Raw genomic sequence first — 20355 nt, forward strand, 5'->3', positions numbered from 1 at the left:
CCATACAGAGCGATTTCCATAAACACTGAGCCTCTATTAGCCAACAAAGTTTAATTTTTAGTACTTCATGACGAAGTAGGTGAATAACAAAACTCTGGGAGGAAATTAATTTTGATAAATTGAAATTTTTGAATGATATTAATGTGAACATAAATTTGCTATGATTTGGTTTCACTTGTCGCCTGTTTAACAGAGAAGTGTCTGTTACTAACATTAAGTAACAAATGCGTCGTCTACAGGAAACATTTTTTAACGATCATATCAAGTAATCAGAAAACAGTAATATTCTTACTCTTTACCAATCGCTTACTCGGGTCAATTTATCTAACTTCATTTGCCTTCAATGCCATAAACTTGTCAAAACTTAATGTGTGGCAAAAAACACTCTTAATGTTTAAACGAGTAAAGAACATCGAAAAAATTAGAAAAATCTAATATATATGTCAGTATATATATATATCCTTCAGTGATGACTATAAAAAAATACAAAAAAAAAAACGAAAGTTTTCTTCATTTTCTTATCATTAATCTTCCGCTTACAGCGAATAGGTGTGTGGGATAACAATAGATGCTTATACATAGTGCTTTAATTAGCAAAAATCGTTTTATTTCCAGGTCCATTGTACAAGTTGTGGCACACAATAGAAGTCAACCCTTCTGGTATACTAGATAGTTGTTTTCCGCATTTTATAGCGCACTTTATTCGTGTGCATTAAGCAAGTACTAGAAAGAAAGCAAAAAGAAACACTTAAGAAAATTATATTCGGTAATGACCGAATCTTTTATACCCATCAACATTAACCTAAAAAAGACAAAAAAAAAAGATAAGAAATGCCTTTGCATGCTGTATAATATGGAGTGGACGCAGCTGATTTTTTCTATTTGCAAAATAACAGTTTTTATCGTATAGGCATGAGAGCGTTGTAGGTGTGTCCTTTGAATAGTTTGGGTCAGTTCCAAATTCTTTTGCAAACTTGTAGGCGATAGCTTTATTTTCGCTAACGGAAGACTGTTTACTACATATACTACAAAGTTGTGCAAACAATTAGATGGACAGACGAGCAGGCGGACATGTTTAGGTGCATTCCAAATTTGAAACTGGCCAAGAATTTGTATACTTTATTGAGTTTTGAAGCTTGTTTCTGTTCGTTGTAAAGGTATTGAAAAACAATTAAATTTTGATACCTTCGCCACTAGAATATGCGTTCAAATTTTTGTGCATTTATATGCTATAACCTATGAGTAATGAGCAAAAAACCAGTTTTTCTCAACAGAGGTGTTCTCAGTTTAAATGGCGGTGTAGGCGCAGACCCATTTTCCCACTTCCAAAGGTTCTGCCACATTTGAAGTCTATTTTTGAGACAAGGAGAACGTTTAAAACAGACATTACAAAGACGAATAGGCGGACAAGCTAAAATCGATTTAGAATTTGAAATTGAAATTAACATAGCTGCAAAGCTTTGAAGAAGCCTGTTGGTATCTTTCTCCTTATGTTAGGGGTTTATATATTTTTATATGCATTATGTGGCTGAAGGTATACTGTTTCTAAAACAACTAATAGGCAGCTCCAGAACCCTTACAAGGTACATATTTTCTTAATCGGTAGTCATGTTTGATTGGGTATATAAGTGAGGTCCTGGTAAAGATTCTTCCGGTCGTAAAAATTAAGATATCGGTTTGAAATTCGCTGAAAACATTAGAGGATCTTGCTCGCAGTCTTGTATTCAAAGGTAGAACAAGTCAGTCAAGTGACAAGCCTTCATTGCAGCACAAAATGAGAGCATTTCTGTTATTGTCACATGAATTTATAAATAAAAGACAAATACGGAATGTAATTGTCCGACCGTCTTTCTGATTAAGCGGACGAAGTTAGGTTTAACGCATTATTCGTCGAGATTTGGCGGCTATAAAAATAAAATTTGGGGAATATAAACCAAAATGGAAAGATAAAAAGTTTCATGCGTCTGTATGCACATAAATTAATTCTGATTAATTCTGCAAAATGCAATTAATTCTATATTTGGTGTATTTAAAGGAATTTGCATAAAACACTTTGCCTTAGCATGACTTAAAAGTCAATAACCATTACTGAGTTTGAGCAAATATCTTTGTAAGTTTCTTTTCTTTTATTTTTTCTTCAATTTAAGAAATGCTATACACTTTTATTACAAAAATAACCTTAACAAGTGATTAAATGTAAACATCATGTATGTACGAGCGCATTTAGAAAACGAAAATAACATTGAAATCACAATAAAAAACAACAAACGAAAACCAGTTTAAAATGAACGGACATTTGAACGGGCGTGTTTACGAGCCAACTTAGCTGCCCAACTTAGATACGATAGGAAAGTGCAGTATATTGCTTAATTCATACATATAAAGAAGACGATGATGGTGTCAGTGAAATGGTCCATCAACGGTGAACAAATTAAAATGAATTTTATCAAGCTTAGATATAGATGTTTGTTACTTTATAATACAAACAATAGCAGAGAGTAGGATCCATGATCAAAAGAGAGAAGAATCTATTGCGCTTCAGCCGAATTCTCTACTATCCTCTTTTAGCTTTTGTTACAGATAAGTGTTGCGCGTACTTGCGAAGAGTTAGTTGCTTTAATAGTCGCGCTTTCATTTTTTTAAATAATTCTTCTGCATTATATAGACGAAGGAATACTTGCTTTACAAGAATTTCGAGATAGTTATCAGGATTGCAATTGATTTGCATACAAAAATATATAGAAACTCCTTATAGCGATGACAAATCGAGACTCCGATACGTATTTCTACGATTTATGAATTATAACATGATCTTATTTGGGAAATATAATTTAGTCTAGCAGGGATACATGTATAAGTGCGTCAAATTTCCTACTCTCTGCACATAATATGAATGGATGATTATTTAAAATGGATATTTTAGCATTCAGCATCAAAGCCACTTTTTTACGAATAATATAAATTTTGCTAGTTGCTTTCGATAACATCCAACATAAGCTACTGATTGTTTTATCGAACTTAAATTATTGAAAAAATATTCAAGATATCCAATATTCGTTGATAGACATTCTTACACAATCGGTCACGTCGTTCTATATCTGTAATTTGTTGATGTCGAATAGGAGTTTGATCCGATTAAAGTCAAATCATTTTCATCGTAGAACTTGTATCATGCAATAAATATAATTATGGTTATTAAATTTCTACGCATATAGATAAGTTTTGCTTTCTCGTTATTCTTAACAGTAAATTTTGTACAGAGAATTGTAGATGGCTAGTGAAAAGTTGGATGTATTTTCGTTCAGGGAAAACATATGCAATGTGCAGGAATAATTAAGGAAAACTGGTTGAATTACCGATATTATAACGTACAATTAAATAAATTTTTGGCAAGATTTACAATAACTTCTCTTGTAATTTTCTTGCCGTTATTGACATTTGGCCTACTACTACTACACTACTCTTGTCCCAGAGAGAATCTAAATATAACATACAGTGAAATTAAGTAAACCTTATCTATCATATATGACTGGCTAATAATTAGGTAATAAACCAATTTACCTTAAATTTGGTGTAAGCAAACTTGAAACAAAACTAGTCATTTGCAATGATTGTCTTTTAGGGATTAACTTCGATTAAATGTTGTTAATACATTTCAATAAAATTTGTTAGTGTCAACAAGAAGCAAGATAGCAACAATTGTCTAAAAGGGAGATAATTTCATCTAGAGAACAATTTCAAATGCCGAGAAAACACTTAGAACTAATAAAGATATTTTATGTCGATTGTCATAACTATTTGCTGGATGCATTATTTCTTTAAGGTGGTACACATTTTTGATACACATTTTAGGTGTTGTCAGCTAAAAAATCAATCTATGTCAACCAACGATGTTCTCTAAAGGCTTTAGTTCTTTGCTTCATTTAGGAACGCGTACCGCATAGCATTTTTTTCTTATTTTTATTTATTTATTTTAATTCTACTTATACATGAAACTCAACTAAGCAAATAACAGTGGAGTTCAATTGGCACTTAACCAGCATAGAGCCACACTTACAACCGATACAGAACCAAATTGCAAATGAACCCCTAAGCCATCGCAAACATGCATAAGCCTGGCAACCGATAATAGTTAACGACAATTCATTTTCGAATCGTGACGACTTTTTAAGGTTAAAAGCTAGTTTAAGTACGATATAGGTAAATCGCGCGTATTAAGCAATGTTGCTTTAATGGACTTTAAAGAATCCGATAATGAGAATAAGTGGTAGACGTCATTTAGGTTCTTGCAAACAACTGTGAGCGGGTTAAACAACTCATAATTATATTTACACTGACTAAGCTTAACCAAGATAAAGTGCCTAGAGAAGCGGTTAGGACATTAAAGCTTATTTCACCAAGTAATGAAGGCGAGTCAATAGTACTATTTATTATTTTGATTACAAAGGAAACGCCACGAACAAACCTACGTTTCTCAAGGACAGCAGAAGCAACCTATTTTCATAGGGAGGAAGAGAGGCAATCGGATCCCAACCCAAATTTCTAAGGGCAAACAGCAAGAGTTACTTTTGAACAGATTCAATTGAATCTACGTAGCACCTATATGAAGGAAACCACACAACAGAGGTATACTCCAGTGTAGGTCTAACCAAACACATGTTAAGCCTTTTCGTAATATAAGGATCATCAAGCTCTTTGGACCACCTCTTCATAAAACGCGGACCCAGCTTTGCTTAACGAGAGCTCAATACGCAAATTGAAACGTAACCTATAATCAAATAGAAAGCCTAAATCTGTGAACGAATCGACGTCTTCCAACTTGTGCGAATCAATGAAATACTGAGTAATGAAGGACTTCCTTCTTGAGAAAGAAAGCTTCTTACATTTATTTAGATTTAGTTTCAGAAGATTCAAAGAGCACCACGCAACCAAATTATTCAAATCACTTTGAAGACGATGTGATTGCGATTCGACGGAAAAGGAAGAAAACAGTTTCACATCATCAGCACATTAAGATCTGGCTGGAATTAACCACCGATGGAAGATCGTTAATGTATAAACTAAATAAAATGGGACCTAAGTGGCTTCCCTGAGGTAAGCCAGATATAACGGGGAATTCATCCGAGGTGATAAAGTTGAACAAAACCCTGAAGGATCTACTGTGCAGATAAGAGCTTATCCATTTCACTAACTAGAGAGGGAAGCCAGGGGCTTGGAGTTTAAAGATAAGTAAGTTATGATTAACCATATCAAACACTTTGCTTAAATCAGTGTATATAACATCTGTGAAAGAGCCTCTAGAAAAAGCCTTGAAAACATGACAAGTAAACTCTAACAAATTGATAACTGCAGATCGCCCTTTCCGAAAGCCATCCTGGTGCGGAGAAATATACGAATTAATGGCAAAGGCTAAATGCTGAGTCACAATTCGCTCTAATAACTTGGGCAAGACACTCAACTTGGCTATGCCTCCGCAGTTCTCAACAAGTTGTTTACTTCCACTTTTGTGAATAGGATTAAAGAAACTACTCTTCCAACACAAGGGGAAATTATCTAAATTCAAAGGCTGGCTAAAAATCTTTGAGATAACACCATATAACTCGACAGCGCAAGATTTAAGTACACATCATGCAATTCCATCAGGTCCAGGCGCACAACTATATTTTAGAGAACTCAACCCTTTAAAAACGTCATCTTCCGAAATAATCAAGTTAGGTATTGAAACCGAGTTAGTTATAGGATATGGGTAGTTTGCTGATAAATCGTAATTAGCAATCGAAAAATTTCGTCGGAAATACTCAGCAAACAGTATTGAGATTTCAAAATCATCCGACGAATCAGAGTCATTAAAAGAAAGATGAGAGGGATATGTGGAAATTTTTCTTTTAGAGTTAACAAATTTAAAAAAGTATTTAGGATTTCAAACAGAGAGGACTTAATGGAGTATAGATACTTTGTTCTTTTTAAGATTTTAAGTGAATTAAGTCTCATGGCACGTAAAAGCAGGTAGGGCAACAGATATCCTCTAATGGAATAGGCAAAAAAAGGCTTTGTTATTATGTAACACATGTAAACTGTGGATGCTTTGAGGTGGACAGTGGACATCCGTCTACAAAGAGTAAAACGAACGAAGTAACAAGATTTATTAGAAATCGCCGAAAGTAGAATGTTGTAAAATCGTTAAGTCGTCAAACTTTTTTGGACTTTTATTAATTCTTTACATATAGATAATCTTGAATTTGAATTACTTTGCAATAAAACTTAGTTCTTAATTCCAAAAATAACGATATCATGCTTTACATTTTTTACATATATTTGGTAATCATTTCTGGAAAAAAAGGAAAAAATGAAATTTTTGGAAAAACTCTATTGTATTTATCAACATAACCTCTCTCTCTCACAAGTGATATGATAAAATTATTCTCTAATATTTCAATGCCTTTTCTGTTGAAAGCTTTATCAAGACCATCCAAATACAGTTCGGTTTCCGCAATGACCTTTAGGATTTACAAAGGGAGAATAATCCTTGGAAGCTATATCTGGAGAATGTAGTGGACGTGGTAATGGTACGAATACCATTTTCCGCAATTCCACTATTCTAGTCATCGAGTCATGGCACGATTCTACAGTGAGCAACCGTGGAGGTCATTTGGACGATAACTTTCTCTTGCTCACTTTTTTATGCAAAGTGATGAATGCCCTTGCCTTTGCCATGGCAAGTCTTCTTTGCAACTTCAGTTTTCAATTATCATAAACAATTTTTGGAACTTTTTTGATAAACGAACTAATTTCAAATAACAAACCCATTACAAATAGTTTTTTTTTGGACGGAGAAGAATTGTATTGAATAATTTTCAAGCCAGGTCTGACTTTAAAGAGTATTTTTCCGTCTCTATAGTGCCGTTAACTCGTAACGGAACGGACGAAATAAGATAAAATTTTAAGAAAAAGTTGGCACAACATGGATTTTTTATAAGTTACAATGTCTATGCGTTAGTACCGGATATTGCTGACCGGCTGCTTGACAAATAATACGCGAGGCACGTCTAATGTCGACAACAAGCCTTACTTTACTTGCGTTATTCAATATTCAAATGTAGATTTTATTTGCCAACAATAAACAGTATTCAGATATAATCGACAAACAAAATTTATTGTTGTGTCCAAAGGTTTTTAATAGTAATGAGCCTGTAATTGCATCCTGGGAGATATTCGATCTTTTATTATATTTTCTATAACTTCAGAGAGAATAAATACAAAGCATTGATATGTGACGTAGTTAAATTATGTTCCACTTTTGAATAATTGTAAGTATTTATAGAAGAATGGTAAAAATAAAATCTCCTAGGACAGATTGAATGTTAGCAAATGTAAGTAGCTCGCCGTTGCATCTCATTTTTAATGTTTTCATGCTTCACAGATTAATGAAATTGTGAAGGTATCGAAAAAAAAGAAATAATTGCCTTGACTTTCTTATTACATTTGACTTTCTTATTACCTATAGTAATTTTTTTTATTTTTTTGGAAACAGCGCGATTTCATTTTATCGAAAGTTGATAACGCAATACGTATAATAATGACTAAGCTTGTTAATATATATATATATGTTTATTTTTGATGAACTTTCTACAATGTGGGTGTATTTTAACACTATGTTGCTTTAGAAACGTACTATGTAATTATTAATGTGCTACTATTGAATTCGTGCCTGCCTGCTTGTAATATAGATACGTCCGACTTTTATGGACAACAGACAGTTTGCATGAAACGCGACATGATATTATACATTTTATTTGTTCGGCTGTTTTCATTTTTAGGTACGTAAATACGTATGACATATATATAAGCTTCGGCACCTCTATATGCACACAAGTACATATATTGCCATTTAAAAAACATTTAAAAGTAATTATTTCAACCATGACATTTGTTGGCCTTGTTGTCCCTTGTCACTCTGTTATCAAAGGCTGCTTTAAGTTCTGAAACCCAAGCTAATTTCGAACCCAGAAACGTTTTACAAATAATGACCACATTATAGCGCGGGACAAATAATTATACTTTCTCTTTCTAAAAGAAACACGAAATGATAATACAGAAGGAATCTCCCCGCTATGAACCAAATGCATATAAAAATAAATAAGAAAACTGTACAGGCGCCCCTCGCGGAACACGGTTAATTGTATCGCGCTATAACGAAATTGCCTGATATGAAAATTATTCATTTTAAGATATTGAATAAGATAATTTAAATTTAGATATAATATAAATCAAGGCAATGCGTGCCGTGTTGTATCGAGACCAAGTCGTAAGGTGTAAAATTTTATGACAGTTTAAATTTCGTTCCAAACATGAATAAATAATAACATAAATGAAAAAGTAAATTAACTTCACGTTTTCATAAAAAGCATATTATAAAAATCAATATGATGAAATACAATAATTAAAAATATGTTCAAAAAATAATGATGACAATCACAAAATTAACTATTTCTTCTTTAAAGTTGGTTGGAACATCTCCGTCCATCATGCAAAGTGAATATCCTATAGTTTTTTTTTATTCATTGTAGTAATAACATGGCTAAGTCGATTTTAACGTATAAATTGAATGCATATTTCCGTTAATAGATATTAGAAATGTAACTGTTAAAACCAAACTTAGAGCGGGAGTCGCAAACAGCATACTACATAATTATAAATATACAAGAATTTTAAACGTAAAATTCCAAAAAAGCGTAAATACAAACCATAATATCTAACACTAGCGTCACCTAAATAGATGGCTCGTAAAATTAATCGAAACAAATTTTCTAATGAACGAGTATTAAGAGTAAATAAATAGTACTTTGATTATATTATGTGCTTGCATGTATTTTGATTAGCTTCGTCTAACGGTGAAAATGATAAAGTAATGACAATTATTGATGTGTGCAACGGTTAAATTTGGTGATTTTGAACAATAAAGAATAAAAAGAATGTTCGAAGACAGTAAACTGCAAGATTCATCGGGCGAAAGACGAAACTCAAAGAACTTTCCAACAGTCTACTTGTTAATGAATCAACCGTTTCTAGACGTTTATATGCCATGGGAAAAATCCAAAAGGAGCGAAAATGGGGGCTACACGAATTGTCTAAAAATGGCATTTCGAACCCGTTCAACGTCCTGGTTTCATTGCTTGCCAAGCAAAAAAAGAAGAGATTTCTGTGGCGTATTGTGACTGGTTATGGAAAAAAGATCTACTACTACGACAATACTCAGCGCAACAAGTCATAGATAAGTCCAGTACAGCCATCTGCATCGACATTGAAGCGGAATATTCGTGGTCATAAAGTTTTGCTATTTGTGTGGTGCGATCAGCAAGATGTAGTCTATTGCAAGCTGCTAAAACCGAATAAAAATGTTAATGCAGATGTCTACCGACATCAGTTGACGGACGCTAAGCCATCCCTTTGCATGACAACGCTCAGCCACACGTTGCAACAGTTCTCAAGGATACATTGTTGCAACTCAAATGGGAAATTCTGCCGCACCTAACGTACCCCTCAGACATAACGCCTTCTGGTTAAAACTTGTTCAGATCGATTGAGCATGGTTTGGCTGGTACACGGTTTCGAAATACTGAAGGAGTGCGAAAATAGGTCGATGGTTGGGTCGCTGCCAAATCAAAATCGATTAATATCGTCGTGATTAATATGTATTGTAAAAACTTTTCTTAATAAATGCTTTTTTCAAAAGAAGAAGTGATCAGAATATATGTAAGCACTTATTGTATCCCTTTATAAACAAAATAGCAATTCATTGTGTGTGTGTGTTTGTGTTAATTCCTTTTTCTGCGAAATAGTCTGCAAGTTTTTGTTAATCTTTGCGACGATCGAGAGCCGCACGAGGCAGGTAAAGCGTCATTCATGAATATGTATTTTATTTTACCATTATTTGGAATTTGCTTTTTTAAAAAAGCAACTAGTTTTCAAACTCAAATCATCAAGTGTGAGATTTTCGTAAGAAACAACGTATGTTTTGCCACACTGGGCACTCCTTGGGTAGAATGCATTTTTGTTATTGTGAATGCATGTTCTTCCTTCTTAAAAACTTCGTATTTGCGTCAAAAAAGGCGAGAAATCTACAAATGCGAAACATAAAATTTCCATAGATTTTGAACATGCTGACGTACCGCACGCGCTCCAGCCAATTTAAATCGGTTACTATTTCATTACTCGTGGGGATATCATATGTATAAGCTACTTGCATAAGTTCCATTGAATCTTGAATTTACAGTTGGTTTGCGGAGCTTCAGTATAGCGGAGATCAATTTTTATAGGTGTTTTTATGAGAAGATTCAATTATAATAAATTTTGTTCAAATAAAAATATTATATGCGAAGTTTTTTATTTAAGAAAAGCGATCACTAAGCAGCAGTCTGAAAGTTGGATTATTTACTCGTCAAACTAAGTTTAAATTTACTATTCGAATTTTCAGAATTGTAAGAACTAAAATAGAGTTGTGGGACCTATTGGGTTTCACACGGGGTGCACGTGCTCGTTAAACACATTGCTTGAAAAATTTGCAGCCGCATAAGATGCGGTCTCCTGTCTCAAAGCAGATAAACTTCAGTACACCGTTAAAGTGATTAACTACAAACTTGAATTTCGCACAATTTTTATTTAAACACAAAAAGGCTTAGAAGCGGAATGTTTGTAATGTTTAATAATTAAATTTAATATTTATTTTTTTATTTATTGTAGTGAAACAGACCGCTATAAAAAAGTAAAATGGCAAGATGTTAGGGTTGGTGATATTGTGCATTTATCAAATAATGAAACGGTACCTGCGGATGTATTGCTGTTGCGCACTAGTGATTCCCACGGAGTCTGTTATATTGACACATGTGATTTAGATGGTGAAACAAATCTCAAAAGACGTGAGGTAAGCGCCTAATTTGCCCCGTAATATTCATGCTGCTATCGCAAATATTAATTAGGTTGTGCGTGGTTTTACCGATAAACAGTATATATTTACACCCAGTAAATTTATAAGTCGTGTGGAAGCGGATGCTCCGACCACAAAATTGTATCGTTTTCATGGAGCCTTACTCCATTCTTCAGGTGGGCGAGTACCAATATCAACAGAATGTTTATTACTAAGAGAAAGTAGACTTAAGGTACGTTTTTATCTGCACACAAGCAAATTCGTTTTACTTGCATATTTTTTACAATATCCTTTTATTTCTTTCTCGTTGAACGTAGAATACTGATTTTGTGGAAGGTATAGTAGTATATGCCGGTCATGAAACTAAAGCAATGTTAAATAATAGTGGACCACGTTATAAACGTTCCAAAGTGGAACAACAAATGAATATAGATGTGATATGGTAAGTGTATCAGCAAGTTTCTGCAAATAAAACTCTATTTCTTAATTCCCTATGAACATCTTAGAAAACCCGCAAGATTAAATTGGATATTATTGGGTACAATCCACACTTCATTATTTAGACCTTAGATATTATAAGTTGCATTAATGAAAAATGCAAGAAACAAGCCCACCCTATAAGCCTCATTATATTATCTGTTAACATTGTCATTATGAAATGATAAAAACGGGGTAAAAGATATTGTGAAAATCTTGTCGTTGTACTCGTCGTAGAGCGTTTAACCGCTGACTTGAGTTTTTGCTCTAATAACCTCGGTTTTTACCTCCATAAGTTTATCTCTGATTAGTCGTCCCTTATTTATATCTGGCGACTAAATTTTACTTTCACGTTACTCTTAATTTCAACTTTAAGGTGTGTGATAATATTGATAATACTCTGCGTTGTGGGTGCCGTGGGTTGCAAAATGTGGCTTAGCTCATTTCAAAAGTTTCCTGTACCTTACTTACCGTTTCAAGTGGATCCCAGCTATGAAGGCCTTTTAACCTTCTGGACATATATCATAATATTACAAGTTATGATACCGCTTTCGCTATATGTGACTATAGAACTGTGCAAAATTCTACAAGTATTCCATATACATAACAACATCGACCTTTTCGATCAAGATACCAATAAAAAAACTGAATGTCGTGCGATGAATATCACCGAAGAGTTGGGGCAAATACAACACATATTTTCGGATAAGACAGGTACACTCACTGAAAATAAAATGTTATTTCGTCGATGTGTAGTTAATGGAAACGATTATAATCACCCACCGTCCGAGTTGGAAAAGTCATATTCCAAGCCGGGTTCACCAATTCCCCCATTGATGATAAACACGAATTTATTAAATGACTTGTCAAACTTCACTTCCGTCAGCCAGAACGTGTTGCACAATTCGCAACGTATACAAGAATTTTTGGTTGTATTAGCAATTTGTAATACAGTGATAGTTAGTGCAGGACCACATCGAGATATAATGAACGCCAGTGGAATTATCGAGGTACAAAGTAATAATACTTCTTTGGTAGAGGAGCAACCTTTAGCGTCGAAAGGTGAGTTTATATGGGATATATAAATGAAATCATAGATAATTAAAAAAGTCTAAACAGGAGCTATGTCTCAAAACCGAGGTGAAATGACAAGCTCTCCTCCCAAAACTCCACTGAACAGTAACAGATTGGGCTCAGCTATACCAGCAGATCGTTACATGCGCTTATCTGAATCTCGTTCTGTGACACCGTCACCACCGCCTAATTTCAGTTTTAGCCTACCCACTATTCAACCGCATATACCTTCCCTTTCGCCGATTAGCAGTTCAGCTGAAACAACGCCCACTTCAGAGTCACCACCCATGAAAATGAAATCGTTATCTCAGACCATATCACCAACAGGTAGAGCTAAAGCGGTTTTAAATTCTAAAATAACCAGCTTAACAACGTTTCTGAATGCCAGAACACACGCCAAACGTTTAGCCAACAAATTGCAGTAAGTAACAAGAGGTAAAAATAAAAAAAAAAGAGATAAATATAGCCGTCTTTGTTGTAACGCAGGCAACAAAAAGTTCATCAAAGATGTCAAACACCTGATGATCGCCCCCTATATGAAGCTGAAAGTCCCGATGAATTAGCTTTGGTTAATGCTGCCTATAGTTATGATTGCTGTCTTATTAATCGCAGTCCTAATCGTTTATTGGTTAGTGTTCCTAATTTAGGCTTGGTGGAATATGAGGTCTTGAAAATCTTACCGTTTGACTCGTGTCGCAAGTGTATGTCGATTATCGTTAGACGTTCTGGCACTCAGGAAATTACCCTATACACCAAAGGAGCCGACAGTTCTATAATGCCTGTATTGGCTTCTTGTTCGCCCGATTCGCCAGAAGGTGCAATACGTGAAAAAACCCAACACCAATTGGATCATTACGCTCGAGAAGGCTTACGCATACTGGTGATGGCGAAACGTAATATACAACCTGCAGATTACACAGATTGGTGGACTAAACATCAAGAAATTGAAATGTCTTTGGAAAATCGAGAGCGTCGTCTACGAGAATCTTTCGCAAAATTAGAAAATAATCTCATCCTATTGGGAGCGACAGGTATAGAGGATCGCTTACAGGAAGGCGTACCAGAAACTATAACATCGCTTCTCGCAGCTGGTATTTCAATGTGGGTTTTAACCGGTGATAAACCGGAAACTGCCATTAATATCGCCTACTCAGCAAAACTATTTACACAAGAAATGGAGTTGATAAGGTATAAATAAAAGTGTTGAAACTCTTTCGATTTTCTCAAAGGATTGTAATTTTTAGATTAACAGCCCGCTCCAGAGACTCTGCAGAAGCTGCTATTAATTTTTATTTAAATGATATGGAGGTTAGGAAAAACTCAGCTTTTCAATATAATAACACGCAATCAAAACCTCAGTCTCTAGTGGTTGATGGCAAAACATTGACTTTTATTTTGGATTTAAGGTGATAAAATCTGTTTTAACATAGCAAGAACAAACTCGATTGACAATTTCAGATCGAAATTGATAAGACCATTTTTAAAATTAACTACGAATTGTGCGTCTGTACTATGCTGCCGCTCAACTCCGTTACAAAAAGCCTATCTAGTTAAGGTGGTGAAAGAGGAACTCAGGCTGTGTACTTTAGCTGTAGGCGATGGAGCTAATGATGTGTCGATGATACAGGTATTTTAAGAGACAAAAGTGGACTATTAATCAGATCCCGGAATTTATTTTTCTTCATTTATGGTAGATGGCAGACGTGGGTGTTGGTATATCGGGGCAGGAGGGTACACAAGCAGTTATGGCAGCTGATTTTACTTTAGCAAGATTTCGGTATTTGGAGCGTTTACTACTAACCCATGGTTATTGGTGTTACGACCGCTTGTCACGTATGATTTTATACTTTTTCTATAAAAATGCTGTAAGTTATAAAAGTCCAAAATTGAGATATATTTCTCTATAAATAACAACATTGCAGGCCTTTGTGTTTTTAATATTTTGGTATCAGTTACATTGTGGCTTTTCTGGGACAGTGATGATGGATCAAATGTATTTAATGCTTTACAATTTGATATTTACTTCTTTGCCTCCTTTAGCAATAGGCGTTTACGACAAACGTGTGCCAGAGGATTTACTCCTAAAAAATCCTTACCTATACAAAAATGTAACTAGTTCCCTTTATGATATTTTAACGTGAATTAAATGGTGTTCGATTCAACTTTCAAGGGCCGGTTGGGTGTCGTTTATAAGCCACATGATTTCTGGGTAATATTATTGGATTCTTTGTATCAGAGTTTAGTGGTGTTTCTGGTAGCTTTATACGCTTATGTCAATAGCGAAGTCGGTATATGGGAGTTTGGTGCTACCATAACTGCTTCCTGTCTTTTCACGAATTTATTGCATGGTGCCATTGAAATACGCTCGTGGGTAAGTTGATCCTTTTTTTTTATGTATTATTTCTTATTTGATAACTAAAATTCAATTTTTCGTCTCTTCAGACTATGTTGCATGTACTTTCGATCATTTTCAGTTTAGGTTCCTTTTATTTGTTTTCTATTATCTACAATTCCATGTGCGTTAATTGTTTTGGCCTTCCCTCCAGTTACTGGGTGATATTCCGTTGTCTTACATCCACCATACATTGGTTAGTTATTGTTATATCCGCTGTTGTTGCCATATTGCCTCGGTAAGCATACCATTTATTCGATTATTTATTTATTGTTTTTATTTTATTCCACAATTTTTGATTTTTAATACCTTTGCAGACTACTGTTTACCACCTTAAGGACATCATTTTGTCCGCACGAAAGCGTCAAAGTGTTACTGCATAGCAAACGTGAACGCAGTAGAGGTGAGGGTTTATTAGTTACTTGGTCAAGGTCAACATCTGCTTCATCAATTTATAGGTAAAGGACACACAACTGATAATAGCAATGCAGCTGTAGCTATCGCTTTCGCATTTTATTTTATATATTTGATGAATTGTTCGATATTTGAATTTTCTGTAGCCTTATATAATATATAGGAACTTCTGTTATTTTATGTTGAATTTTAATTTAGTTTTTTATTAGGCTTGTTTCAGTGCTCTTTAATACTATGTATTTGCAATTTTATTAGTTGTGTGTTTTTCCTTTCATTTTTAATTTCTTTCACATTTTAAATTCTATTGATTGTCATAATCTTATCACAAGTTATATAAATTTTATTACAATGTATTTGTTGTTACGTATATTGTTTATATGCACACATACAATTTTGCTTTTACATAATCAGTATAAATTTTTGCGAACTTAATAATAGATGAAGCAAAAAGTTCATGGCTTAAACGTATTTTTGTTTTGCTTTGTTGCTTAAACCAAATTTGTTTGATTTCGACCTATATCATTTTACCATTTTTATACCAAGAGATGAAATGATGAAAACCTGAATAAAGTGGTTTCTACAGGCCCGTTTTTTAGTGTAGTTTAACATATGAAGAGAGTTCTGCAAAGAGCGAGACAAATGGTAGTTGGACAGGGCAAAGTCCGGGCTGCCGTTATGAAAAATGTCGCAGCACCTATGTATCACTCAATGTTGGGTGCATTAGTTGTTAACGTTAGAAAGTAACCAATCATCTGATTATGACGCACTACTTCCAATGTTTAAATGACTATTAACAGTGTTGTGATTATTCAAAAAATCGATGCTCTTACGCTAGTTAATAAAAGCGTCATGACATTTTAGTATGCAAGCTTCTTCAATCTAAGCTTGAATCGACTATTATAGCTGAATGGAATATAAGTTCACTTAAGAAAAAGATTAAATGTAGGAGAAGTTCTACTTATACGACGAGATCAAGTACGATATATTTATAAACCAACCAAAAAAACGTTTTCTGGTAAAAAGTACTTTCGCAAAAATAAATTTTTTTTTGGATTAGAAAAAAGTTTTGTCACAAAATACAAAATGTGCAGTTTTTAAAAAATGAATCTAAATCTAGCACAATAAAAAACAGATATTTCGCAATCTGTTTTTATTTACAAATTGCTCTTCCACATTTAAAGTTATTAGTAATTATAACCTACACCACTGATGTGGTGGTACTACATTTGCGACGTTTGCAACATCCAACACCGATTCACAATCTTATTCGGCACGTCTTTCCGCCTGATATCTTTCCATGTAATCTTGTGACCTTGTATTCAAACTGCAGAGGTTGCAGTTATCGAGAAATTTTGATTAAATTAGGTAAAAACTTGTTTAGGCTCAAGGATGACCGTAGTTGGCCGGAAAGGGACTATTTTTACGACAAATCCCCTTATAACGATCTATTTTGAAAAAATCTTATATGAAAAAAACGTTGCATTTGTAACATTTTTTAATGAAAATTGGCTGATTAATATCGTCACACATTAGATAAATGTGAAAACTCTTTCGTTCATGTAAACTCTGTTGTAAAAAATTCGCCTTTACTTAGGAACCAGGTTTAGCTTACAGTGTTCTGTGGTGGAAATTGCTTGATAATAGTTGTTTGGCATATAAATTAATTATACTCAGCAATTTTTTTCCCACAGAAGGTTTTCCCATGGATAGTTAGCGTTTATATGACAATGACGAAAATAAGCAAATAGTTATGTTAGACGACGTGGAGTAAAATATTTAATACTTAGCTTTAATATGGTATCAGCCAACCAGAGATATCTTTCTTACTAGTTGTTATTTCGCATGCAAAAAGATTTTAATTTCCTTAAACCGGTTACGGAGTTTCAGTGAGAAAAAATTAAATATTTTACTTCATAATCAAGTTTCTTTTTCAATTAGTTTTGTAAAAGTTATCTACAAGAGCATTTTATTTCGTACTTTCTTTAACTAATATTACTCTTCCGGAGATGGATCTCAGAAATATTTATAATTTTACTAACTCAGTTCTCAAATCTATTTCCTTTTAGAATTTAGTTTTACCCTAACATTGTTTTTAACCTTTAACATTAATTATTTCAGAATCACCGATTATGGGTCTAAGAATCAAATTATAACATCAATTACCTGATTATTGCTTACAACAAGCTGTCAACGCGCTTAACACATTCTTTTATTTTATATATTTTATAGAATTGTATTTTGGTCTTTTTATGAAACTTATTTATTCATTTTTTTATTCCACAGACGTACCTATCGCCTGTAAATTAATGTTAAACAACTTTGCTCTTATAGCCTCCACTACTTGTGTGGCAGGATACATTAAGATTGGGGGGATGTAAAAGGAAATTAGAGGGGAAAAGAGATTAAAATAGATCCAGTTTTTATTATATCGATCGGCTCAAATTCGGCTTGTGAATCCATTCAAGCATGTCTGTTTGTCTGCCCGCCTGCCTGTCCACGTTTTGTCATGTCCAACTTGCAATTCGCAAGTTTGGAGATATTTCAATGATATTTAGTACATTCGCGTGTTTTGGTCCCGTAGAAGCTGGAAAAATTTCAATTTTCTATGTCTCGATAAAAACCCCTGAGTGACATTAAATGGATGAGGAAAACTTAGTTCGAGTGGGACGAAGCTTTGAACGAGTTCTTACGTGATCGGTCCTATGAAGAACAAGAAGGTATATGACAAATCTAGATCTAGGTCCATTTTGCCATCTCCTACGACGCATAAGGATTCTGACAACAAGCACGTTTTGCACGACAAAAAGTCCCTTTTTTTAATATTTTTGATGAAAATTACTCTACATTAGATTAATTTGACATAGAAATTAATCGTACCATATTTGGACGTATTGGACAAGGCCTATTTTTCGGATCTTACTTCTTCGGGTAAGAGCGCTTATGAAAAGAACAACTGTAAAAGGAGCTAAAGCTTAATATTTAGTACTTGATAAGTTGCAATAATTATCTTAAACAAGAAGATTAATTTCGTTAAATTTATACCACGTCGTTTCCATGTTAGGGTTCTAAAAAAAGCTGGAGAAAAGCTATAATAGTTGACATTTTATCAAGAAAACAAATAAAAAATTCTACTAGAAGGAATGATATATGGTGTCTAAATGTCGGCCTTCCCTGACTGAGATGTTTTTACTTCTTTTAATATAATTTTGTTTAAACGTTACCTTAAAAATGGGAGCAAATATATATTTCGTTTTTAACACACTGTCGTAACTAGATTTTAACATGGTACTTAAATTGACCGAAGTAGTTAAAACTAAATTATTCCTTTGTTAAATGCCAGTATACTTATATTGCCGATGTGGGAAAATGATTATTATACTATTTTAATAACTTGAGAAACGGTATAAATAAACTTGACATTGTCAATCCGCACATTTGAGTCCGGACTTACTTACAAAGGTAGCTCACTGAAAGGTAACTTCCTCAAAAATGTTCTGCAACAGTAAATGAAATTGACGCATGTGAAGGAATGTCACTGTAATTGGGTGAAATGAATAGCCCAGTTATCCATTTTTTACAGCACGTAGATTGCACCAATTTTTTTGTCGACGTTTTCCCATCATCTTAGGAATAAACATGTTCCGACTCTTTCATTTATAAAAAACATGGTGTTTCGAGAAAAACGCATCTGAAATACATTATAGACATGTTCTTTTATTACAGGAAGCCCTTTTTATTTTTGTCCATTCCCATTACCCATTACCTTTCGTGTTCAAATCTCATTCTGTTTGCCCGATTATTTTGTGCACGACGTAATCGTAGGTTTTGTGAAATGACACATAAAAAATGAAAGTATATAATTTTATAGCGAAACTTATAACAGACGCTAGAGCCTTCATCCCAATCTTTTAATTTCTTGCCAGAAGTGCTGACATCTTTTGAATCGTTTTCAGCTTCATATTCAAGGCACATCTTAACGAAGTAACACTAAAGCCTACGTTGAAGCTACGTTGAAACACTTTCAAAATGCTTTCCAGAGGTATCTATCAGTGCCTTAGAGAGAAAGTAGAAAGCAATAGGTAAGACATTAAATTGCAACTTCCCAGCAGGGATTCATTTGACTTAATCGCGAATTTCAAAAAAAAATTTCTTTCGGGTAGTGAATTTTTTCGATATAATCTAGAAGGTACGAGCCATCTATCATGTCAATAAACAAAACTTTCCTTTCCGAAAAATTGGTAGCGGTGCGCCACCCTTACGCTTAGAAATTATCGTAGTCTGTTCACAATTACGTTGAATAGAAATGGGCTATGTCGATAGTTAACAATTTGAAACGGATTTTTAACCAAGACGAGTCGCTGGTCCGACCTAATTTTCTAGTTCACTTTTGTCTCATTCATAAATTAAAACTTATTACAGAGCCTTTTTTTAACCTTTTAATTACTGAATGGGTCTTTTTCTTCAAATTATCCATGTCGCGTTAGTGTCGTTGATATTTTAAAAAGCAAGTAAGCAAAATTTTTCTACCAAGCCTTGTTAGTGTTTTTTACGAAATATTTTTTGTTTTAAATTTTTCCGTTGAATACCCCATAATGCGAGCTCTGCCCACATAATACTAAAGCTCGATAGACTGTGGCAACCGCTGACATAAAATCCCTTGTAAATTTTTGTCATAAATTATGTGCAAAAGTAATCGGCCCACGATTAATAACCTCGCAAACATCATACTTAAAATGACCGTCATCCATAGGGAATTAAGTTTTTCTTCCTTTTTTCCATATTCCTCAGTTTTAATAAAGACAAAATTGTAATATTGCGTAAATCTAATCATAAACTAGTGAATTCATTTATTGATTACAGTTGATTACATATTGCTATGACATTGTATTGCTAGCATTTAAATACAACAATTAGATGAAAAAGAAAATGGAAAAAATAGTAGAACACCTGCATTTTAACAATACCTTGAATAAAATTTTAATATACGTCAGGTATAGAATATTTTTATACGTGAATGAAGAATTGAAATGAAAAAGTTTAACATATGAAATTCCTACTTAAAACTAACAAATAC

At 33.8% G+C, this 20355-nt stretch overlaps 1 protein-coding gene across 9 annotated transcripts in view; it reads left to right on the plus strand.

Moving 5' to 3' along the window:
- The window catches only part of LOC119642313 (probable phospholipid-transporting ATPase VA), a 40306-nt gene that overhangs the window by 11497 nt on the left and 8454 nt on the right, over nucleotides 1-20355 (plus strand). For 4 of the 9 annotated variants that reach the window (XM_038041421.1, XM_038041420.1, XM_038041422.1 and 1 more), the window contains 13 exons: nucleotides 10741-10921; nucleotides 10977-11156; nucleotides 11242-11366; nucleotides 11778-12463; nucleotides 12521-12896; nucleotides 12962-13663; nucleotides 13720-13881; nucleotides 13934-14102; nucleotides 14170-14340; nucleotides 14398-14583; nucleotides 14646-14846; nucleotides 14918-15105; nucleotides 15185-15325. In XM_038041421.1, coding sequence (XP_037897349.1) covers nucleotides 10741-10921; nucleotides 10977-11156; nucleotides 11242-11366; nucleotides 11778-12463; nucleotides 12521-12896; nucleotides 12962-13663; nucleotides 13720-13881; nucleotides 13934-14102; nucleotides 14170-14340; nucleotides 14398-14583; nucleotides 14646-14846; nucleotides 14918-15105; nucleotides 15185-15325 — 3468 coding nt within the window. The other 5 variants (XM_038041425.1, XM_038041427.1, XM_038041424.1 and 2 more) reach the window with 4 other exon arrangements.

This window comes from Glossina fuscipes, unplaced genomic scaffold, assembly GCF_014805625.2.
Source record: "Glossina fuscipes isolate IAEA_lab_2018 unplaced genomic scaffold, Yale_Gfus_2 222, whole genome shotgun sequence".
Lineage (NCBI taxonomy): Eukaryota > Metazoa > Arthropoda > Insecta > Diptera > Glossinidae > Glossina > Glossina fuscipes.